The sequence below is a fragment of the Monodon monoceros genome, unplaced genomic scaffold (genome assembly GCF_005190385.1).
Source record: "Monodon monoceros isolate NGI ecotype Baffin Bay Population unplaced genomic scaffold, NGI_Narwhal_1 Super_Scaffold_15, whole genome shotgun sequence".
NCBI classification, from domain to species: domain Eukaryota; kingdom Metazoa; phylum Chordata; class Mammalia; order Artiodactyla; family Monodontidae; genus Monodon; species Monodon monoceros.
Genome location: NW_021703771.1, coordinates 66731814 through 66758121, shown reverse-complemented (window position 1 = coordinate 66758121; position 26308 = coordinate 66731814). Strand labels below are relative to the sequence as shown.

Here is a 26308-nt window from a genome sequence, read left to right as displayed (position 1 = left end):
AACAATGGAAAAAAATTAAAGAGTGACTATGCCAGAGACTTACCACAGCTGAGGTTGCTTTCAGCTTTCAGAGCTAGGGTTGGGATATTCCAAAAGTCATTTTGCCAGTCCACCACATTCCCTTTCACATTGCAGCTGAGGTTGAAGAGGATTTTGGAATTCATGGCAAAATTCCAAAGTCGAAAGTTATAAATGTCCCCTTTTAGAGAGGCAATTTCATTTTGATTGGAGCCCAGCAACAATTTCCCATTTCCAGGAATAACTTTACTAATGGTAGAATCACATGAAACTGCCCCATAGTTTCTTTTGAAATGTACACCAACGTATCCCAAAGAATTATTCCAAACGATGCAGAGCTGCTCAAAGCTTTCTGTGAAAATATCTTCCTTATCTTTTACAGGTAACACACTGTTTAGTAAGCATTTTGAGCCAGAAATAGATAGAAAGTAGCCATTCTTGGTCTTTCCGAAACTGAGCAATTGTGTGAAGGATGCATCTGAGTAGGAGAAAGCTGTCCATTCGTTGTCTTCCTTGCCAATTTTGGTTGCTTCAAAGCAGAGTGTGAAAGCTCTGAGCTCTGGAATAGAGACACTTTTTGCAAGAGATACCTGGTAAGTATCTAGCATCTGGGGTAAAATGACCTTTTGATTCCTTAAGGACACGGCAACTAGGACAAAACACAGTAACAGATAAAGCCTGTTAACATCAGACATGGACTAATGAGATGCAAAATGTCTGATACAGCCAACCCCTCCACACTCTCTACTAATTGGCTTTTACCCACCCTTTGTCCCACACTCTTCTCTTTCTCTGTCCACCACTCTCTTTCACCAACCCAGTACCTTATACCAATAACAATAAGAAACCCCACCCATTTTTAACTCTAATCACCTAAACCTTGGCTCTCATACCTAAACCTTCCAGTTATAGCTGCCAAGGTGACAGACTTTTTCTTCTTTTAAATCCCTGATTTGGGTGGGGGGGAAAATTAGAGAACCTACTGGTTTCAAGAAAGTTCTCTTTATACATTATGATTTTCAAAACTATGTTTCTTTTCAAATAATTTCTAAACATAATAGCTAATAGTTCCATTTTTCATTAACTTTCACCCTCCCCAAACATTCCTGTGCTACCCTTTCCCTTCAGACACCCCATATCCTACTTGTCTTCCCCATCACCAGGCTATTTTAGGGTCAAAGGCAAAGACAATTCCACTGAGGAGAGGGAGTCGGGTAAAAAAACAAACAAAAATGGCATTTTAAGCTATATTTCTTTTGCATCTGGGCATGTGAGCTAGTTTCTGAGAGACAGTAAAGAGCAGTGGTTAAAGGGCAGACAGTGGAGCTCCCTGCCCAGCTCTCCCACACAGTGCCCTGTGACCTTGGGCATGCCACTCTACTTTAGCTCCCTTGTCCATAAAACAAAGGGAAGGGCATCTATTATACAGGTGGGCCATAAGAACTGAATAACTTAATCCCCTCAAAGCGCTGGAAAAGTATCTGTGTCGTAGTCGATATACAGCTATTACTGATTACTAATATAGATCACTATAATTCTGTGCATGACAAATTCAAAATAAAAATGCTTTAGCCTAGTCCTTCTGTGACATATCTAAAATTATTAAGTAACACAATAAATTTAGCTCTGTGCTAATATTATAGATATTGTGAAGCATTATGTACTGATTTGAGAGAGAAGTAGCTCTCCCCAAAAATACTGTTCAATACTGGCTTCATATGAATACTAGTTTGAATATATTTTAATACATACCAAGAATAGCTCTATAGTAATAACATCATTTTAATATAATATTCTAGTCAAAAATTCATGATGGAATCTAATAGAATGATTATTTTTTAGTCTACTTCTTATATATAAAGCAGTTTCTAGGTCTACTTACCCAAAGGGATACTTATACAATATGTAACCAGTATTCTACATGCATTGTTAAAATAAGAAGGCTGGAAGGAAATATGTCCATCAACATTTTATTAGTGGTTATGGCTGGGTGGTAGATGTACAGGTAATTCTAATTTGCTTTTCTTTTTTAATTTTCAAATTCCCTACAGTATTTTATAACATTAAAACATTATTTGAAAAATTAAAGCATGTGTGTTTCAATTAACCACATATATATCTAATGTCAGTCGCAAACAGTAAATAAAGCTGAAACCAAAAACACAATTTGTAATAATAATGGTCAGAATGGTGCCTTTCTCTTTTGTTTCTTTTTTTGATACATAACACCTACTTAAGCAGCTCAGAAGGAAAAAAAAAGTATAACTAAATCTCACAGTCTCAAAGCTTGAGTTTTCCTTAAGGAAAGACTGGCTTGGAGAGAATGAGATTATTTAAATGTTCTGATATGCCGGAACCCGGGAAATACGTCTGATAAAAATATATTTCTTTCCTTCAATTAGCCATTTTCAAGGGGCTTTCCTCAGGCTCTGCTGTTTATTAGCTTCAGTCATACATAGCTCTTTTTACATTTAAATTTATATGTTTATTTCCCACATTTGTCCCCCTAGTTCCTGAAAAGGGCAACATCTTAAAAGCCTAAAATAAAAGGATTTCTAAATAAGAATGTTTTAAATGTTTGACGGAGAGATATTAGAATTACAGAGTCAATTATTAGCTGTGGGATATCTACAGGGTCTTTCAAGCAGCCTTTAAATGTTCTGTATCTAAACAATATAAAAGAATTCAGCTCTACTGTAACCAGATTTTGGATCTGGTAACTATATCACTAATGAGAACGTTCAGAGAACACTAACAGATTCTTGCCCTTAAATTCTAATCCTAATCATTCACATTCACATAAAAGAGCATAACCGTCTTCTGGTCCTCGTGTTTATTGTAGAACAGGCTAAATGAAACCAGAAGGTTGGCGCTGCCTTTGGTTTACATACCTCTGATGTAGCTGGCATTGAAACCTTTCTTCTGGATGCTAAAGTCACTTGAAAAGGACACATGCATTTCATTCGCACTTGAGTTAAATGATAGGCCTTTGGCAGTTGCTCCACAAAATTTAGTCTGGCTCTCTCCATTATCAAGGGATAATGAGTCATAAATGCAATTGGGAGCTTCTTCAATGTCGAAGTCATTAAACGTTATCTGAATGATATAGCCCGCGGGGGCTCGGAGGGTCCACATGCAAGCCTGGCTGTTGGGGTAGTCGTTAGGGTAGCACGGAGAAGTAAAGGTCCCAGAAGGGTTGGAGAGGACAACCCTGCAGTTGGCACATCCCCACGCTGCTGGGCAAACAAAAGAAAGACAGAGAGAAGGGCTGGGATCAGAGGCGTGTAATTACCCAAGAGTACCACACAATGGGGACAATCAAACAGTAAACATTTTAAAATACCAAAATATAACCATCAACATTAAAAGGAAAATGAAACCATCTCAAGAAGAAAAAGAGAAACCAAGAGAGCAACAAAAAGTAAAAGAAAAATACAAAATTTTAGAGCACTGATTTTTTAAACTGGGGGCTCATAAATGCTGAGAATCTGATAAAAGTCAGGGGAACTCCCTCCAGTAAAGTGTACAGGGGCCACTGCCCTTGGCATACAATTTCAGGGAATACATGAGGCCTCAGGAGGGAACACTGGATTTCACATAGGTACACTGACTCAGAAGAAGAATCTCTACTCTACAGACTAACTGAGCTGGGGTGGAGGGGATCTTATAGAACCATAAATGTAGAACAATATTACAAACCATGGAAGAGAAACAGGAAATAAATGTTTAAAGAGAAAGCTAGCTACCAGTACAAAAAATTCAACAAGTTATCTTCTGGCAGATTGTAGTTTTTTCTAAAATTCAAATAAACAGCATCACCTTGTATGTGTGAAGCACTTATAGTTTTGTTTTGTTTTGAATTTATTTTATTTTTGGCTGCGTTGGGTCTTCATTGCTGCATGCGGGCTTTCTCTAGTTGCAGCAAGCAGGGGCTACTCTTCACTGTGGTGCGCGGGCTTCTCAGTGCGGTGGCTTCTCTTGTTGTGGAGCACGGGGTCCAGGCACACAGGCTTCAGTAGTTGTGGCTCGCAGGCTCAGTAGTTGTGGCTCGAGGGCTCTAGAGCGCAGGCTCAGTAGTTGTGGCTCACGGGCTTAGTTGCTCCGTGGCATGTGGGATCTTCCTGGACCAGGGCTCGAACCCGTGTCCCCTGCACTGGCAGGCGGATTCTTAACCACCTGCGCCACCAGGGAAGCCCAGTACTTATAGTTTTGAAAAATACTTTCACTTCTCCCGCTTGTTTATTTTAGTTGGTAATTATATACCTGTGCGATTATCTTATTTATTCATTCATTCAGTGAATATTTATTGAGTGCCTGCTACACGCCAGGCACTATTCTAAATAGTATATACCAATGAGCAGGAAAGACAAAGTCTCCGTCTGAATGATTCTTACACTTCAGTTTTGGACCCAAAGATAAACAAACAATAATGTAATGACAGATGATAATAAGAGGTACGAAGAAAAGTAAAGCAATCAATTATTTCTCAAGTAGTACTTATCCAGGGCCTGGTCACCAGCTGGATCCAGAAACCAAGGTCTACTGTCTTTCTATTTAGTGATGCTTTTGAAATTAATATTCATGTTGTTTTTAAACATTTGTATAAATGTAGGCAGCAATGTCATTTATCCAACATTCTGGATAAATAAACTGTCATAAAACTGACACATACACTTTCTAAAAGTAAAAGACTTCTACCATGTTAATGGAACTCACTCTCAACTTACTGTGTTCTTCCCTCTTTTACTGAGTTGAGTAGAATGAATATGCAATGACTTTTCTTGAAAATGGTAGTTAGTACAGGTATTACTTATTCTTCTATGATGCAGTGATATATTCAAGGATTTAGATGTGTTATGCTGCTAGAGTTAGGTTTTTCTTTTTTCCTTTCCCTGTGGCCACCTTGTGTTATGCAGGGGTTTGCTTTGCCAATTCTGCTCCCCAACCATTCTTTCTAACTTGCCCTCCCTCTGGCTCTTTCTCCCTAAGTCTCCAACATCTTTTACAGGGCTGAGGATAGACAGAGAAAACAATCTATGATCATCAAGTGTTAGCCAAATGCCTTCTCTCTTTTTTTTTTTTTTTTTTGCGGTACGCGGGCCTCTCACTGCTGTGGCCTCTCCCGTAGCGGAGCACAGGCTCCGGACGCTCAGGCTCAGCGGCCATGGCTCACGGGCCCAGCCGCTCCACGGCATGTGGGATCTTCCCGGAGCGGGGCACGAACCCGTGTCCCCTGCATCGGCAGGCGGACTCTCAACCACTGTGCCACCAGGGAAGCCCCAAATGCCTTCTCTTATCCATCCCTGGAGCACCATGCTCCTCTCCTTGTAGCATGATTCAGAGCAGCTGGGTTAATTCCATGTGTGAGATTATTTTGTTTATTGTCAGATTCTCCCACTATTCTCTAGGCTGAACAAGCAGAGGGTATGTACTGTCATAGTCACCATCTTACCCCTCAGGAACTCACAGCACCCCTGCCACATGGGAGACCTTTGATAAAATTTGTTAAATTTATGAACAAATAAATGAGTCACTTAAATGAAAGAAAACACACCTAACTTAAAGAATGACTAAGTACAGTATACGAAACTAAGTCAACCAAAGTCTAAGTCCAAAAAATGGCTGAGCGCATAAGGTCTGGGATATCTCTTTGGATGGGGTTTCGGGGCTCTTTTTTCCAATGGTTTCACTCAGAGCAAGAGACTGAGATGAGCAGGGCCTGCCTCTCTGGCACATTTAGCTTTCTATTACTATACCTTGGGCTCAGGAGAGAGAACTAATCCTAGTAGATTAACAGTAATGTATCCAGTGAAAGGCACTGGAGATTATAAAAGAAAAAAAGAAAGGAAAATAAGATACAGTCTCTGTGTCATTCCAACATGCATGCAAGCAGCATCATTTTTCCAAAATGAGATGCTATCCCCTACATCCAAGACCCAACTAACGTTCATTGTTGTCTTTATCATGATACATTATTTTTGCCAAATTCTTCCCTAGAGCTAATGAAAGGTATACAAACAAGTCAATCTGACTGATCACACTGACCATGTAATCTTGAATAAATTAATTTCTCTGTACCTCAGCTTCACCACTTTATACTGGTGGTAATAAAAGTGCCCACCACCCATGGTTATAGGGAGGACTAGATAGATTAATACTGGAAGGTCCTGGAAACTGTACTGGCCACAGAGTTAGCACTATTTACATGTTGGCTATTATTAATCTTTACTATAACAAAATCTGTGAATCAATAGTTTAAGAGAGAAAAAGTAGCACCCCACCTTAATGGAATCGCTTTTTCCCTTAGGCACTCATTGTGATAGAAAAGAGAAAGAGAAGACACCCATAATAATCACTTAAAAAGCACTTAAAGCATTCTTCTATGTGATTCTCATCTGCAGTAGCTAGACCGCATTTAGAGATAATGCTACCAAATAGCGATTATCTTAATTGGATGAAATGTCAATTAAACTAGGCACAGTATCATGGTGTTCATTATATTTATAGATCACAGTAAAGGGCTTTCACATAGATTATCTCACTTGGCATCATAACAACCCTGGGAATTAGTACCTCCTCCCTCTTCAGATGACACAAATAAGACTATTATAGATTATATAACTTGTCCAAAGTTACATATCTAATTGATAGCAGGACCAAGGTTCAAACCAGCTCTTCTGAATATAAGTCTAGTGATTTTCTAGAGGACGAAAAAAGTTGCCAAGATTAAACAAAAGACACAGCAAAGTGATGAGCCCAAGTCTTGTTTTAAGAGACAATGCTTTTTAATGGGCAATTTCAAAGTTAAACATATGAAATTAAGTGTAAACATATGTTTAAACTTAGTGTAATCACGCTAAAATTGATATATTTTAAGAAACTAATTTTGAAATATTTTAGTAAAGAATGTTAGAGCGTCTAAAATGTAGTGCTTTGGATTTGTCCACTTGGAGCAATCAAATGTCACTGCTAATTGATTCCTACACAGTGAGCCAGTTCATGAAGAAATTAATTTGTTCTCTCTTAAAGGCAGGGCTACTTAAAAAGATGGCTACTGAAGTAGCCACTGAATGAGGGCTTGGTAAAACCAGGGTTAACATTTTCTAAAAGCGAGCCAACTCAAAACATCTGGCTCAAGTTGTTCTCAAAGACAGATATAATAACGTATTCACACTCATAATTTATAAAAGCAGTTTTCCGGTAATCTAAACAAACAAACCAAATTCCACCCTTGGTTCTTGCCTATGCTTGCAATGTTGAGTAATAATTTACTTCTGCATATCTTCACAAAACTTTATTCTTCAAAGAAATGCAAATCTGAAATGGAAAACCTCCCAGTTATGCCAAAGGCTATCTCAATTTATAAAGAACACTTAGATTTAGATTTAATGGAACCATTATCTCATTTTTTTTAAATCTGAGATTTGGATTCTTACTCCACCTTTGCTGTAAGTACTTCTCTATGAATCAAATACTATGTGCTTTAAAATCTAAGACAGGAGTATCAGATCCTAAGAGATAAATAGAAAGAGATCAGTTTTAGCGGCTTTCAACCCACATCTGTAGACAAAATAACTGATTTTCCTATACTGTGTTAAGTGGTGAAGAAATGAATGCACTTAAATCTTTTTTTTTTTATTTGAATGTGTGTAAAACTGACACTAATAAATTTGCTGTAAAATCTGGCCGGTGAAAAAAATATCTCCAGAAAATTTCCTTTCAGTTGCCTGTTCAGTTTGCATCTATTCAAAGTCACTGTTTGAATTACCTATGTGAATCTATTAAATTCTAATCAATGAGTTGCTCAAAAAGGTTTAAAATATTTAGTAGCCCTGGTGGTTTCTGAAGATTAAGCCTAAGGGCAGCAACTGAGAGCTCCAGGATCAGCCCACAGCCACACACCATTTCTCCAGATCAAGAGAAATGCTGCCAGATATAGCATCATTGCAACGTAAAATATAAATAATACTTTAGATGCTGGCATGTGTTAAATGACTGATAATACACAGAACTGAATGACTTCATCAGAGTAAGTATTTAAATTTAAGTGATTTCAGGCCCCTATGCATATTTTTTCAGGATGGCAAGGAATCTGAAGGCAATCTGGCTGTGACATCTGCGTTTCTGTTAATGTGACAGACTTGGCAAGCATCCCCGCACTCCCTCACCACTCCTCTTCAAGCTCTGCACTCAAAGACAGCATTGCCGTCCAGGGGAAAGTCACTCTTTCACCAAGGTTACGTTGTCCATTCCATTCTCCTGCTAGAACTCTCAGCAGCCAAGGAAGGGTATCTGTTTGCTCTCAAACTCCTCCTAAAGCACTGGCTTCCCCAGGGTTAACCAGAAAATTGTCTGATTTCCCTCTGTGATGCTTCAACCTCAAAATGTGCTTTGGAAGCACCGTGAATACGAAGGTACCGCAATGACTTAGGCCTGAGTTCAAAAGTGTACCACTCTACTCGAATGAGTTCAATTAAGTCTGGCCTTGCTAGAAAACTAACAAAAAGTTGAAGTGAAGGTTTCTTGGTGAGGCACCATTAAGCTTGACAATTTTTTGAAGCTCCAAAGAGATCCATATGCACCACACCCTCAAACACATTTCTGTCTTCTGTAATATTGTTAATGCTTAAACTTTGAATCCTGTCTTTCCATAATCACCTTGGCATGAGAACATTCCATATGTAACTGCAAAAGCTAATACTTTGGGGAGATCCAAACAAGTGAACTGTTGTAAATCCTTCTAGAGTCAGCTTATTATGTAGATATATATCCCTTGCAAGAGGATTAAACACACAAGCACACGTGCATGCATTTGCACACACACCCACACACATTCTCATGGGAAACTATTCTCTCTTAAGTAATGGCTGAGCTTTTCTCCAGGTTTTAAAAAAATAATAATAATAATCATCTAAAGGCAATGCACCATTTGAAACAGTCTACGGCTGCCTGGCCTATCACTTAATCTACCTTCTGGTTAATACATTCAAGTCTCTTATCCCCTCCTTTCCTGCACTGTAAACCCCTAACTCTGTATTAATCTAGCCATGGACCTTCTTGCTCTCTAATGCATAGACTTCTGAGCACTGTTGAAAGAATTCTCAAAATCATGCAGATTATTTATACTAAAGAGGTTTCCAATTTGATCTTACTCATGCTCTGTAACATTTGATGCCTCTGAACACTCCCTGATTCTGAGTCTCTCCACTCGGTTGCTACTGTCTCCTTGCTCTCCTGCCTTTCTCTCTGCCCTCTCTGAGCTTACCTCTGCTCTACTGGCCCTTAAAATCCTTGCAATTCAAAGTACGGGCCTCAGACCAGTAGCATCAGCATCAGCTGGGAGCTTGTTAGACAAGTGGAATCATCCAGACCTTCTAAACAAAATCTGTATTTTAACAAGATTTTCTGGTGATTTGCAAGCACATTAAAATCTGAAAAGCACTCCTTTAAGTAACAACATACTGCCAGAAGCTATTCACAATCTCCACGTATGCACCTGCTCCCAGGAAGATCTGCCTCTCCTACATCTCTGGCAGTTGTATTTGTCCCATGACCCCAGGAGAGGACCCCTCACCTGAAGGGAACCAAATCATGGGCTTGGCTACTCAGTCAGATTCCCTCTCTTTGAAGTTAGAGGGACAGATAATTTATTCAGAAAACGATGAACAATAGAATGACAAAGTTATATAAACTCAAAGGTAGCAGCTTCCTTGGCCACTTGCAAACAAAGACACTGATGGGCAGAGAAAAGAGAAAGAGAAAAAATGTAAGAACAGAGTGATGAGAGAAAACCAGAACTTTGAAGAGCAGAGACTTTAATTCTAGACATGCCATGTCTAGTCATCAACGGAGGAGCTGTTCTTTGTGGCTTCTCCTTGGATTCTATGACAAGAACTCTTATATCTACCGTGCCACTTCTGTTGATCCTGCATTATGGATTTCTGATCCTTAAAACCAAGTCTGCCCCAAGCCACTGCTTTATGGGGCTCTCCTCTCTCTTCAGCTCTTCTCCCCCACGTTCATTCTCTCTGGGTGATCTCATCTAAACATAGGCCTCCATTATGTCCAAATGCTGATGACATACATGGTCTAGTGCACACCACACCCACACTCGAGAATGTCTACTCAACATCTCCACTTGGATATCTCATAGATCCCTCAATCCAAACATCTTTCCTCAAACCACTTATCCATGTTATAAGTGTTAGTTGTAAGAAAATCATCCAAGCTAGGACTCTGAATATCCCTTCTCTCTTCCTTCTTCCACACCCCTTAAAATAGTTTGTCAAGGGCCATGACCATATATGATTTTATTCATGGTTTTTCATTTATCTCCTTCTCTCATTCCCATGGCTACTTAGTTTAAGTTTCTTGTCTTTTCTCTCCTGGAGAAAAGCTCAGTAACTAGTCTTTTTGTCAATAGTCTTGTCACCTCCAATTCATCCTCCCCATCACTACAAGAAATATCTGTGAAAATGCAAATGCAAGTACAAAAATGTTTTCTCAGAGAAAACCATAATTCAAAAAGACACATGCACCCCAGCGTTCATTGCAGCACTATTTACGATAGCCAGGACGTGGAAGCAACCTAAGTGTCCATTGACAGACGAATGCATAAAGATGTGATATATATATATACAATGGAATATTACTCAGCCATAAAAAAGAACGAAATTGGGTCATTTGTAGAGATGTGGATGGAACTAGAGACTGTCATACAGAGTGAAGTAAGTCAGAAAGAGAAAAACAAATGTATGTTAATGCAAAATGTGGGATCTAGAAAAATGGTACAGGTGAACTGGTTTGCAAGGCAGAAATAGAGACACAAACGTAGAGAACAAACGTATGGACACCAAGGGGGGAAAGCGGGGTGGGGAGTGGCATGAATTGGGAGATTGGAATTGACATATATACACTCATATGTATAAAATAGATAACTAATTAAAAAATAAAATAAAATAAAATATTACACCCTGTAGCTAGCATTCTTTCACTGTTTCTAATTTAAACACAAATAAAAACAAAATGAGAAAGAAGAATTGAAAAAAAAACTAAAAATATAAAATGTTTTCTCTACCTTGAAATCTTCTCTGAAATCTAACAAGACAAGCTTCTTTGAATGACACATATAGCGCTCCATATTTGTCCTGTTCACCCTTTCTAACTCATCTCTCACCATCCCCCCATAACCATTCACTCAGTAAATACTTATAAAGCATCTATGTGCCTGGCACTGTGCTGGGCACTGGGAATACAGTTGTGGGCAAGATATAATCCCTGACGTTATGGAATGTAGAGATTACTACAAATACAGATAAATAAGTAGATTGTGATAATACAATGTGAAAATTGCTCTAATAGAGCAGGTAGATGAGTGCAATAACCAATGTTTAGATTTCGTAGAAACAGAGCCATTCCTAACAGATGAGAAAGAAACTGAGATCTGAAAATGCAGCAGAGAAGTGGGCCAGTGAAGAAGGGAAGCAGAGGAGAAAAAGAAGAGAGGGTTCTGTGCAGTAGGGTCAGCAGGTTGCAAAGGCTTGTGGGTGAGAGAGAGCAGGGATTGTTCCAGTAACTTAAGAGTTTAGTTTAGCTGAAGCAGAGTGTGCAAAGTGGGGAGAAACATGAGATAAAGATGGCAAGATAGGCAGAGATTAGATTCTACAAGATTTTGCAAGCAATGCTAAAAACTTTCTTTTTCAAATATAATAAAAGCAGTAGGGAAAATAAAAAGGTCTTAATTAGGGGAAAGTAAAATAATCAGATTTGTATTTAGCAGATATTTTTTAAAACCTAACCCTTGTACACATAAACAACACAAAATTACCAGTGAACAAAGACTGTTTTAAGAATCACAGCAGCCTAAACCCAAAGGGCTGACGGATGACAAGAAGAGAGACAAAAGACAGCAAACCATCCTGGCAGCTTGTTTGTGGAAAGAGAAAAGCAGTTACAGTGGTAAAGGAAGATTAATTCTACAAGGATTCAGTGAACCAAAGCCTAACTGTCGATGGGTAAGATAAAAAGGTAGCAAAGTGACCAATGTAGCATTTATCGAAGATCTGTCTTACTCTGACGTATTATTACCCCTAAAAAGGAAACTGAGGGAACTATAAAAAAATAAACACTCACCTAATGTTCATTTTACTTGAGAATGTCACAGAAAATCTTTCCATATGGACTATCTAGGCAGCATTGCAGGGTAAAACTGGTTTATGTTAGCATTAACCAGAAAAGTATTGCTAAATATTACCAACATAAGTAGAGAATGTCTTAGCCTAATAAAAGCTAATTATAGTTCTAATACCCATGAAGGCAATGATGTAATTACTGGCTAAATAGCGCATGACTAACTTCTTAAGCACATGGATGCAGCTAATGAGATATCCATGTAAAGTACTAGGACTGTACTTGGTTCAAAGTGAGATGCTCAAATCATATTCATTTTTACTGTTGTGACTGTGGTTGTCATTTAATAGCAGAGCATGTTAGCCATATTTCAGTTTGTTCATTCATTCATTTATTCAATTTTCTGGGCCCCTACTTCCATTCATTTTCAGTTTTCTTTTAAATATCTTTACATATGTTTATCAGAGAGTGGTCAGAGGGAAGGTAGATTAAAAGGTCCCTGTTATGTGGGTGCAGGTAAAGTCCCTGAAATTAATAGCTACAACTAGTTTTGCTTTTACAAACTTGCCCTCCTAATAAGTTGGGAGAATATATTGGGAAGAAGACAGTAGTAGCTGAGTAAGTGTATATATCTTAGCTCAAATTTTCCAAATGAGCCTTTAATTTGAAGACATAAAAAAAAAACAAAAAACACTCAGGTTTGTACACATAATGGAAGCAGTTTAAATAGTCAAGGTTTGGAGCAAAGCAAATTATAGATGCAACTGGCATAATTTTGCCCCTTTACAGAATACTTTTTAATGTAAACATCTTAGTAATAAGAAAGAGCTGATGTAAAAATTACATAATATAGATTTTTTTAATGTTTTTTCATTAAAACTTTCCATTTTATACATAAATACGTTGCTTAAAACTGTTAACTGCCTTAAGTTAATCCATCACTGGAATTAATTACTTTTCAAAGTATTTATATAATGTTAACTTTGCTCATAGATCTCAAGTAAAATATATTAGAGAAGTGTGCGAGAGAGGGAGAGAAAGAAATAGATTATCTCAAGATATTTTCAGTAAACTCTAAAGTTGAACTTTAAAAAGATTTCTTCTAGTCCAACTCCTTTCTAGCTAAATCAAAAGGTCTATCTGATAAAAAAAAATTGTTACTGTTGTGGGAAAAAAACACTGTAGCAAGAACAATAAAAAAATCATTGTAGCAAGAACAATACGCTTATGAAGCTGAACTAGAAGCTTTCTCAAGATCCTTTCCAGATCTAAAGTTATACCTTTCAAGGTATTTTTTAATGTGAATATAAGCAATATAAACACATATAAAAGTCATAAACCCGTCTTCTCTGGAGATGCAGAGAAATAAAAATAACAACTGTAATAGCAACTAGCATTTAGTGAGTGATTACTTTGTGCCAGATGAGAGGGGATTAAATTGCCTTTATCTTGAAATAATCTATGGTTGTGTGAATATTTGGGATATATTGCAAGTGGATCACAGTGGGTTCTGCCCCTGGTTAGTGACTAGCCATTGAGGTCTTGGTTTCCACAGCTGAAAGAATGTCTCTTATGGTTCTAAAACCCTAGTATGAGTGATGAACTTAGGGCCTCGCACACATCAGAGCTTCAACTGCTCCCGCCACTAGGAAGAAACTTCCAGGAGAGTCATGAAGACATCTGATGCTCCCCAAGGAAAGGAGTATGCCGACGAACAGCTCAAGATATTATGAGGCAAGAGGGTCTTTTTGAGTATTCATGAGTCTCAGCTTGTTTGTGTTATTTGTCCACTTTGGAGCCATGAATCAGCCAGTGCAGGTTGAATGCAAGTAGAGCTAATGCTCGGCAAACATCCTGGCTTCTGGGATATATTCCGACTGCTCAAGAAATTTCCACATCTTGCTAACAGTACTTATTGTGCTATTTTGAATATTGCTGGCTTAGAATTACAGAGCAAGCTGTGACAGATTGTGAAGATTTAGAGTGTGGTTACATCAGGGAAAAAAATCACCTCCTTTCTACTTAATATAGCTGCTTTTGTGTGTCCTTGATGCCTACCAACTTACTTTACAAAAGAAAAAAAATCATCTATTACTTTCATAAAATTAATACACCTATTGAGCAATGAGGTTGAACCTTGGTTTGCCACACCATTGCCAAAATGTTTATCTGATTTCAAATTGCACTGGGTTGGGGACAAGGCGATGTAGGTGTAACGCTGTACAGTCTCTGGCCGGTTATGTATATCCAGGCAACTCGATCAACTTCTCCACAGTTAAACTGCTTCACCTCTGCCCTGAGGGAGCCTCCACATCAATCACAAGTCTGCAGCAAAAACACACTGGAAGAAGTTCATGAAGTTCACCAAGCTGCATAATTATAAGTTTCCAGGAGAATATAAAAATCTACTTGCTTACTGTTTTCTTTCGGCCAGCTTTATTTTTAAACTTCAGAAAAATGGGAGAGTGACTTGTTATAGGTGGGGGAATAAGGTCACACCTGCAGGCAAGCCAGAGAGGAAGCCAAGCCACCAAAAGTGGGTGGGCTGGTTGGCCTACAGAGCAAACAGGGCAGCGTGATTCCAGTTGGAGGTGCAACCTAAGAACAGAAGTTGGTCAGTGTCTGAGAGGGCTGAACTGGGGCAAACCTCTCCGTCGCTGGACAGTGTCAGAGTACTCAGGCTGCACATAACTGTTTCACTCACTACTGAGGGAGCTGAGCCATCACTCGAAATGTCTGGAAATTGCTTCTATGCTCTCGATCATTTAGCTTTGCAGTGTTGTTTGAGGGAAAGGGAAATATTATTTTAACATACAGATTCCTCTCACGATCCCATTATTATTATTTTCCAATAATAATAGGTATAATATTATTCTGGTTCAGTACCAGATATCATGCATAGTTCAGTCACCGCCCCCCTTCATCAAAATAACACTGATGCTTAGGCAGACTGAGCCCCAGGGATTATTGAAATGACATTAAGGAGGTCCATCTTAGAGAAAAACTGAAAGGGAAATTTCAAACAATGGCGATTTGGGATTCCAATATAAATACAAAGCTTTAGAAACACATGTATCATTTTCCCAGGGAAGCGTATATGGTGGGAAGGCTATATGCCATTCTGGCATCAAATCTCAATCCAAAAAAGGTGAGAAACTTTAGATTTTTTGATTCTTTAATAATGAATTAAGTAGGAGATATCTGGATAACAGATCTTTTCTGAAAATTATTTGCTAAGATAATCTGAGTAAAATCTCTACTCAAGGAAATCAAAATGATTTTCTTCTCCAATATAATTGGCTAACTTTCCATCTGGGGGATGAGTAAGACATCAGGCATTTTTCTGAAGGGCCACCCAGCCAGAATGGTACTGCTCTAAGTAGAACTGCTAGCTTCACTATGCAAAATGAGCCAAAACAAAAGAAGTTTATTGAAATTTTAATAAAAGTTAATATTTGCTTGTAAAGCGATATTAATAGTTTGCATATAGATGATTTTGCCTGAAAGGAATATTTTCTTAAATTATCAAAAATATTTTTCTCTGACACACCATTTTTCTGGATATTATTTTATGATGTTTTACAATTATTCTTCTACAAAACTATAAGTCACGATTCAAAAGTGAACAATGCAGATGAAGTTCCTGTGTCTCATAACAAACAACAGTCAATAAGAAATATATGAACCACGCTGAACTTAAAATGCAGGCCAAAGCTCTCGGCTAAAACATAAAAGAGAAATGTTCTAAGTGACTGTATGAAAAACTTAATGTATAGCAACAAATGCAGGATCATATATGGTCATTAGCAACTCAAACACAACAAAGACCCTTTTCACAGAAGAAGATGAGAAAAGCAAAACCTTAAAGGATAGCCTAGCTTGTCATTTCTGTTTACTATGTTTAAACATTTGCTCACTGGAGAGCTGAAAATTAAACACCTATAGTTCACATAAGACCTTTTGGACGCAAATCTAAGTTTCCATTTGAACTGGCTTCGGAGTTGCTCCTATGCTAACATCTGTACAGCTGCTCTCAGTACGTAAACCCTCCATACACTTGACTAGAAATAGCACACTGCCTGGCTGGAACTTTTTGCACAGCGTTTCAATGAAAGACACCACTGTCCTCTAAAACACATTATTCAACAATTAGATTTGGGCTGCTGAAGCAAAAGACAAAGGCTCCACTATATCCTGTTTAGTTCTATCAATTTGCTTCATGATATCATTTTTAGGTACAGCCTTTCAATTCACAGTTTGATATTCTTACAGGGCTTCTAGTGATATAGAAGCTATGTAAAAAGATGTGCACCTACCTCCTAGGGTACAGTCTTTTCAGAAGTATAAAAAATAAGGACTTTAGTTAGAAAATTTCATGTTAGAGTAACTTTTCTATCAAAACCTTTAATAAAGGCAAATTTTAATGTTAATGAAATTTTAATGAAAAAAAGTATACCCAATTGTACCCCACTTGGTACAACATCCAAGTAATGTAAATGTGCTGATCCTTTTGCTGTCTTTAGCAGACTGAAAAAAAGAAATAAAAAAGATAATGCCAATGCTCAGCTGATTTGATCCAGGATTTTAGGGGAAGGCTGGAGGGAACATTCTGCACTAAGAATGTTTGAATAAGGTGTGATTAAATCATCTCAAGATGAGTGGCATCTTGTTAGATATAATTGGAATAGCATTATGGCAGATTAAACTATCACATTTTCCTCTTGACCTCCTTTGGTAACTGGGGTGAGGAATACAGAGAAGTAAAATAAAATAGATTTTGGACATAGCTTGGGTGGGAGCCCTTTGCTGTCTGCTTCTTCTTTGACTCTTTGGGTTATATCCAATAAAAATGTTAAGTAGAGAGAAAAAAAAAAACAAATGGATATCTCTAAGATGACTGACTTATCTTCATTTCATTCCGTGACACTGTTTAATGCCAGTACACAAAGGTACAAATTTCCTTCATCCCACATAGAGAAAGGCTTGGGTTTTTTGTTTCTTCAGGGTTTTTTTTGTGTGTGGGGGGTGGAGATCTGAAAATCTTGTGGTACACACTCTGAAATTCAAGACTATTTTTCTTGGCACTCTTCATCTAATTTTATTTGCTTGCTTTTTCTTTGTCAGGTTTTTTTTTTATTGATTAAATACCACAAATTCATAAGATGAGCCAGGCTAAACAAAAAAGTAAAGAGTAAAAAAGGGCAAAGTTCTACATGCACACACATAATACGTATGCCTTCTGGATGCGTATAGGATATAGACGCAGACAATTTCCATGACGTCAGGCATCATGGCTACTTAATTCACTGCAAAATACCCAGTGCCCAGTGTTAGACATGGCAAAGATTCACCACTCAAATACCCAGAAATTGAAAAAAGAACACACACACGTGTGTACTTCAAAATATATATACAACACTAACATATATGCCTTTACGTATATTTTAAATATATGTATTATATATGTAACACAAGATATATTTTTTTAAATAATCAGGATTCTTATATGATAGAAGAACATCAGCTTGTTTATTCTTTCCTGGTTATGATAAAGTTAAACTAGAATTCCATTCTAGGCTGAGATTATATTTGATTTCATAAAATATGTTTGCTTCACTCTAATCAATCTATACTTACTCAGCACACACTATGTTTAAGACGTAGGTTCTAAGTATTAAAGAGGAAAATGATTTACTTCGGGAAAAACATGAAGCCATAGCACAGGGGTCATGAATTTCCCAAAGTAGGAGGGTCACTGTATGTAAGACCAGTTATTGACGTCATACATGTTTTCATTTTGAATCACCTGGATCTCTATTATCAATAACATTTAGCAGGATATCACTGCTTGCAGAAATCTAGGTCACCCACCTCATGCCCCGCATTTTACAGATGTGGAAGCTAAGGCCCAGAGATACCACTGACTTGCCAGAGAGAAAACTATAAATTAAAATCAAAATGAGAATTGTTTCTGTTTCCCAACTATGGTAAATGCAAATATTCTCTAATATGTGCATGCCTGTGCTGTATTTAAACCAGAAAATAAACTTTAGCCTGCCTAAGATGTCTCAAGTCATGTACAATTATCTTTCCATATTTAAGTTAAATTCTCATAACAACCTTGCATAGTATATCACTGTTTTATTGAACGGAAAACTAAGGTTTCTGGTATACCATCTTAATGCATCACTTTGCTTGTATAATCTAGTCTGTACATTTCTGAAAGTCAGGGGTCACATCTAATTTAGGTTAGTAATCAACATTATATGCTAAATCTATTTCTAGTGGTGGCCATAAGGGTGCCCACAGTATTAACAATGACAATTCATAATAATCTTCAAATTTTCTTCAGAATCAAAGGATGTTAAGGAATCTCAGAGTTTAGATAATCTGCTCTACCATCTTTCTCACTGTAAGGAGGAGTAACATGAAAAGAACATGAACTTTGGAGTCAGGGACACTTGCCATTTGTATGTGATCTTCGGCAAGTCATTCAACTTCTTTAAACCTCTGTTTCTTCTCAGGAAAGAGAAGACATCACCTCCTTTTGGGGGTTACTGCATGAATTAGTGAAGCCCTATATAAAGTGCCTTACAAAACAGCTGACACAGCGTAGTCATTCGATTACTGGTGATGTAACGGATGCTGCCCAACACTGACCAGATCCCCCCTTCAGGATTTTACTCATTCTCTCAGCTGCTGAGGCTGCTTGCCACTGACAGCTCACAGGTGAGTCTCCCTCAGAAGACTGCCGTCACCTGAAGAGACGCTGCACCCAAAGTCACGTTTGCTTCCCAGAGTAGCCCTGATCCAGTGACTGACCACAGTAGGGGCACAAGGGCCAGCCGCCTTGCCCCAATCTGAGAACTCAGAAGGGTATCCCGGCTCCAGAGCTGCCTGTAGTATCTGCTGAGGCCATTTCTGTGACTACGTCGAAGCCCAACTTCTCTCTCTGCCCTAGGAGACCACTCCCTGATACACCTCCTACATCTAATCCCCATTTCAGTTCCTTCTGAGTTGCAAAAGGAACTCAACCTGCAACATCTGGTCACTTCATTGTCTCATGCTTGAATGGAACAGTAGGCACTGAAGATGCTCAGTAACTAAATCTCCATGGAAACTGCAGTGATCCAGTAGAAAAAATACTAAAGTGAGAATTAAAAGATGTTACGTCTGGTTCCAGTCATTACCTAGGAATGTTGGGTCACTTTAATATCTCAGCTTTAATGGTTTAAAATGTGATGGCATTATAATTTTGACATAACATTTAGGTTCCCTCATTTTAGTTCTCTCTTTAGTCCCTGGTATTTCTACAAGGCCAAGAATAAAATTACCTGTATTGAAAACACGTCAATAGTTATATTTTCATCAAATCCCAATCAATTCACAGACCAAGATGACTCATTTAAAGATCATGATTTTTTTTCTTAACATACTTGGAATGCAGAAATTTCCAGATTAATCTAACCAAGTGACAATTGATTAAATAATTCATTGCGGAATACTAATCAAAGTACACTCTTGATCAGTGAAACTTCCTATACTATTGATACCATTAAGATTTAAAGTAATTTTTAGGAAACTAGTTCTTCTTTTTCTGAAGTCTAAATATCTCAGAAGAAAACTTTATGTTCAAATATCGCTTTGCTCATGACCCATGAACTTTTTTGAAACAAAGAAGGGAAGTTATTTAGTCACTGAAGTACACTTTGCATTCACGCTGAAGTAGCGGATGCTTTCAAATGATGTTAGGAATGAACAGAAGAGAAAATTAGAAAATGATATTTTCCATTATCCTATTTTTACCAATCCAAAGATACACAATGTTCCTGCTGGAAAAATGACCTTTCTTAACTTATGTCTAAATTTGCCTCTTTCTTTTGATCTTTAAACATTTGATGCAGAGTCCAATTGTAAGACGGCTCAGTTGATCAAAGACGGATTTTCATATTCCTTTTGATGTATCTTCTAGAGGGCTTAACAAACACCATTTTAAAAACATACTGTACTAGAACATAAACCTATCACTCATGTTTGTTTTTTATTGAATTTCTGGTAAGCGAGTGGTGTGATGATTCTCAAAACCTGAATTCCACCACTCTATTACCATGTAGCTAATGGGCTCAGAAAAATCCAACCACAAAAACATAATCACAGTAGTTCTCTGTAAAGAAGTACCTGAAACCTCATTGATTATGACACTTAAAATGTTCCCTGTGAAGGTCAAATTCAAAACATATTTATGAAAAATAAACCTTTATGTTTAGATTTTAAATCTGTTGGCCAGGAAAAACATGGTAGTTTGGTCCAAAATATAAAAAACTAACATAGGAATCCAGGAGTATATTTAGCTACCTTATTCAAATAAAAACTCTTGTCAGTATTTGGAAGCTATGATGAAGAGTTGCCTAGGAATTTAGAAATCAGATTGTTCTTTAAAGCATTAAATTTTCACTCTTTTGCATTGATACCAACAGACACATTCATCTTAGAACAAGAGAATCTTTCTGAGAAGAGGAAGACTTGACTATTATCAAAATGAATGCAGAGAAATAAAATAAATATGGTAAAAGGAAAATCTAATAAGAGCTCAGTGGGAATACCTATCTATGTACTGTACTAGGCCAGCAAGAAAATCCTAGAAAATGGCCCAGAGTCCTTGTGAAATGGATACACAAGGCTCATTTGGATTGATAGGGTTAAAAACTGGATTCATCACAATCTTTTAATTCATGCTCAGACCACTATTTGGTTTCTTATATAGGTGTACCACCTATTCTTCCAGCTCCTCTGATAGATATTACTCATCATATATCAACAAATTGGTTCATTAAAATTTGGTTTCTCAAGTAAAGAGATATCCCCATGACAGCGATGTGAGTAGGGGTAATTTTAAAAACATTTAACAACCCGTAACAATTAGGACTTGGGCCCCGACAAGTCAGAGGAGATGCTGGCCAGCTGAATATCATCAGTTCTGACTCAGATTTCTGTACATCCTTTTACTTATAAGTAAACTTTCAGTTACTTGTTTTAATATTTTTCTTCCCTCTCATACTGTTAGGTCCATGAGCACAGGGACTTATTTACCACTGTATCTCCAAAACCTAGTCTAATTCCTGGTGCTGGTCCTGAAAATGAATGAATGAATGAACAAAGGAGCAAACAGACAAGTATTAACTTGGATGAACCTACCAATAAGAGATGGATTTACTTTCACAGTGGGCTCAAAATCAAACTTCTGAGCCTCCAAGACTGAGGGTTAGACTAATTCACCAAGAAGACCTTCAGTGAGGTCACCTGGGAAACAGTTTTAGCATCCTTCCTAGAAGCAGCCTGCTATCTTGACCCAGCCCTCCAGACACTATGGGGATTTTCCCCATAGAACCTACAGTGAGATTACCAACATAAGAAACCTTTACATTCTTTGTCTCCTCAACACAAATCTAAGACATAACAGCAACCAACAAATTTAATGGATTAAGATCTTAAGCCAATTTTGCTGCAAATTAAAGTCTGCCTAGTAGTTACAAGTTTGATTACTGAAACAGTCACTTTGACCATTTAATAATTAAACTTCCCTTTTCAGTTTGTTGTTTTAGCCCCAGACTATTAACCATGTTGCCATCAGGAAAAACGCATTTTTAGTTGATGAAATTATCTGATCATAAATTTATGTTTCAACACAAAATATACCATCTTAAAGGGTATATTCGGAACATGCTGGGAGGGGGGGTTCCAATATTTATATTTTATTTCCTTCCCTTTTGTGTGTCAGAAAAACTCAGTGAAAAATCATGTACGTAACTGACATGCAAACCAGAAAGACTATTTTGAATTCAAACACAGTTGATCATGATACGAAAAAGATTTCTAACCAAAAAAGCAAGAGGTTTAATATAGTGTTTTATATTTACAAACCAAAATTTTGTTCAGTATTTTCATTGTGTCTATGTGTTTATAGATAACAGCCAACAAGTATAAGTAGAACAGCCTTCATCATGACTGCCAAGGATACCAAGATATTCTTTCAAGTTACATACATTTTCCCCTGGTGTAGTTCCTAACTGAAAACTAAAGAAAGATTAAAGGCAACTGCATTTTTATATCAAAAACTCTCAATGCATCAACAAATCTGTAGCACCTATTTCTCTCCTATGCCACTCTGCAGGAAGTTTTTCAGTCATGCAAAGCTTTTACTGCAAAATGAATATTTCTCAAGTCCCCTTTGACTTTTATAATTGACTGTATTTTACAATCCGATTATTGAATGATTCATAATTCTGATCTTTATTGGGGCTGGTTTGACTCTCAATTCTCTTACTCTCATTCCTTCTTTCTGCCTTGTTCTAACCTCGGGTCCCTGGAATTATTTGAAGTGGGAGGAAAATCAGTTCATTCCCTAATATCCCCATCATCTAAAGAGATCTTCAAATATCCTGCAGTCATCAGTCTATTTTATTGCAAAGACAACTTGATAACTATAATTCTAGACTCATACTGAATATCAATCACAATGTTAGATATGTTAAAAGTAGTGTGTGTGTGTCCTCTATGTCTCCTTTCCATTAAATCTTATCTACCAATTATTGCCTAAAATAGAATGGAAGCAGAAGCTTTTTATTTATAGTTTTAAGGCACCCAGCTACTTCAACAAAAGTTTCTGGAGGAGGCAGTACCTCATAGTATCAATTGTCTAAAGAAAACATCTTTTAACTAGTTAATTGTAAAAGTTACTAGACTGTCTAGCTTCGGAAATTTCCTTCCCGTAAGTGAGAATCCTTTAAATATTCTTCCACACTATTTTCTTTAAAATATGTCTATAACTAAATGCCAAGTCAATTTTACACACATCCAAAGGATAAATCATATCATATCTTTAAGATTGGATATCTTGGAGGAATTCCCTAGTGGTCCAGTGGTTAGGACTCTGCGCTTTCACTGCCGTGGGCCCGGGTTCAATCCCTGGTTGCGGAACTAAGATCCCTCAAGCCGCAGGGCTTGGCAAAAAAAAAAGAAGATTGGATATTTTGTATGTACTGTAGCCATGACCTAGGATAGCTCTGTGTGATGTGCTAAAACTCACATAAAACATTCAGATTATATTAATAAAGCATTTCAAATACTCTTTTACTACAAAGTTATAGTATAAAGAAAAACATTTACAGTATACTGATCATACATTGTTATGACAGTTTTTTCTCAAGTACGTATTTCTTTTACTTGAGCTCATGTAATATTTTTCTTATCACTAATACTTTGGAAACAAAACAATCAAACACCATCTAGAAAAGGCTCTTTTTCCCCCTTTTCACAGAGTAATAAATCCAGAATAATAAATCACGTATCAACATGTAAGCTAGATCTTTCTGACTTCCCTATGAATGCCCTTTCAAGTCTTCCAACCAAAAAAAAAAAGAAAAATCCAGTAGGAAATGTAGCTATTGTTCAACAGAGATATCTTTCATACATTTCATTTAGTATTTAGATAAACTGTAGAAACAGGAATTCGGTGCTGTAAATTTTAAGTATTACTGAAGTGTACCATATAAAAAAACCATGGGGTATTATAAATTTTAATGGTATTATAAATTTTAATGTTTCAGTCCAGGAGAAAGTAAATTAAGAACTTCCCCACTTTGAATTTTGTTTTCTTTTGCCAGATAATTCACACAAAAAGTCTTGACTTTTTGTGCCTTATTAAAATAAATAAGTAAACTGCAAATTTTCATGTCTCTGGATCTGGTCAATCTAAAAGTTATGGATGATTAAATATTATGATGCTTGGAAGCTAAATGTATTTTTCCAAACCAAATTACTCTTTTCTTCAATGGTATTTAAAATATTAATACTAATTTTATATTATTCAAAATTTGAAATCCATAATCTTATACTTTATAGATTTTTTAATAAACTAAAATCTATAAAATACTTATTTCTAAAAACTTTATCTTTTTCTCTTTCATAGAACAATTTCACTAAATGAGATCATTAGGGAAAAATAATAGTTTAAAATAAACAGTAAATAAAGATCTTATTCAAAGACACTGGTGCCCCTCCTCGTTTTTATTAAAAGTGATAAATATAATGTTTTCAGAATGTTATTAAAAATAGGATTTAATATTTATTTGCTTAAAGATGGTTCACTAGTTCCAGATATTGAATTTTTGAAAGATACTGTGTTATTTTCTTACTTCCAAGTACTCTTCAAACAACCATGTAAGTTCTAGTTAAAGGATACATGACTATGAAGAATACACAGACACTTATCCAGGTATCATTAAAATTACTAAATAAAAATATAGGAGGGCTTCCCTGGTGGTGCAGTGGTTAAGAATCCTCCTGCCAGTGCAGGGGACACAGGTTCGAGCCCTGGTCTGGGAAGATCCCACATGCCGCGAAGCAACTAAGCCCGTACGCCACAACTATGGAGCCTGCGCTCTAGAGCCTGTGAGCCACAACTACTGAGCCCATGCGCCACAACTACTGAAGCCCGCGCACCTAGAGCCCGTGCTCCACAACAAGAGAAGCCACCGCAATGAAGAGTAGCCCCCGCTTGCTGCAACTAGAGAAAAGCCCGCATTCAGCAACAAAGACCCAAAGCAGCCAAAAGTAAAATAAATAAATTTATTAAAAATATATATAGGAAAAGCAAGAGATTAATTTTATATAACTGTCAAAAACACATATCTAATTTTGCAGAGAATATATTTATAGACAAGTATGTATATTGTTAACCAGTTTAATATAAAGAATCCATTCACGTGTATCTGGGAGCCATGTTGGGGTACATATAGTATGTGAGTAAATCAGAAGGCAGAATTTCATCTGTAGCTTCGGCAGAAATTTCACTTATCTAAATATATTTTTAAATAAATAAAATTGCATCTTTTCCAATATTTTTTCCTATTCTAAATAGCTAAATATATATTTACTGTGGGGAGATGACAATTTATGCCAGATGAGCATGAGTGAAACTGATTTCATTCATTTTGCTACTATGTTATCAGCTTTGTTAAGGAATTTTGATAATTTTTTAAATGCTTATAAGGTTAGTAAACTTAAAAAAATAAAAAACTCAGAAGAAAGATGGAAACTATACTACCACCAGGTCTGTGGCTTACTAATTTTGATCTTGCTAAAAAACAACTGAAATGGTCAGTTAACTATGAAAACTTCTTTGTACTTTATTTAGATGGTAAAGCTTTAATAAGAATGCTCAAAAATTGGGAGTTTTATAATAAATATTTTCAAGTTAATGATAGGGATCGTTACTCCTAAAATTCTTTTTAAAAGAATACATTGTATGCTGTGGACCAATAAAAATCGTTCAATTTTCCCTTGATTATTCAGGACATTATAACTTCTCATTCTGAATAATGATCACTGTATTACAGCATAAATATGGATTGGGAAAGCATTGTAGAAATGGGTCTCCTCTGGAATTTGATTTTTGGAATAAACCCTGAGATAAACTTAGTCTCCTAATGTTTCTCCTTTCAACAATTTTCTCTTTCCTCTGGAGAATTTTTTTCCACTCAGTTGTGCTCTGTCTCTCTACCACTTGCTACAATCTCTCCAAAACTCCTACTGCCTGCGTGCCTTCCACTTCAATTTATTCCCTCTTTGCACACAGGTCCTTATAGCATCAGGCTCATGACAAGCTGAGTCACCAAACGCCGGAACTATGGGCCTCTTAAGAGGTGAACTGCACCAAAGAAGTGTTTTCTAAATGGCAAACCTTCTATGCGTGGGATCTGACTCAGATTCCACTTTCACATTCATTTCAACTAGTCAAGTTCCAGTGATCAAGTTTTTTAAAAATTTGGTATTCATTGGTTAAATGCTCACAGAATTATAGAACTCTAATTGGAACAGAATTAGAGAGCATATAGTCCACTGTTTCATTTTATAATTTAGAAGGAGGAGGAAGAAGAGAGGGGAGAGGTAGAGGGAAAGAAAAGGAGGGCACAAAGTCTCCAAGGCCACAGAGTTACTCAGTGGCATAACTACAATTAGAACCTTGCTCTCCATTCACATTTCCAAGCAAGCAATAAACCAAGATCTTGATTTTTCCATTAAAAAAATGTGTTCTTACACTGTGCTAGGCAGCCCAATGAAGCAGACACTATTAATAACCCTATTGACACAGGGAAATTTA

At 37.0% G+C, this 26308-nt stretch overlaps 1 protein-coding gene across 5 annotated transcripts in view; it reads right to left on the bottom strand.

The window, feature by feature from the left end:
- The window catches only part of ADGRG6 (adhesion G protein-coupled receptor G6), a 136456-nt gene that overhangs the window by 69547 nt on the left and 40601 nt on the right, over window positions 1-26308 (bottom strand). For all 5 annotated transcript variants that reach the window (XM_029223787.1, XM_029223785.1, XM_029223783.1 and 2 more), the window contains exons 3-4: window positions 2910-3251; window positions 44-667 (exon numbers count right to left, since the gene is read on the bottom strand). In XM_029223787.1, coding sequence (XP_029079620.1) covers window positions 44-667; window positions 2910-3251 — 966 coding nt within the window. The remainder of the gene's footprint in view (window positions 1-43; window positions 668-2909; window positions 3252-26308) is intronic.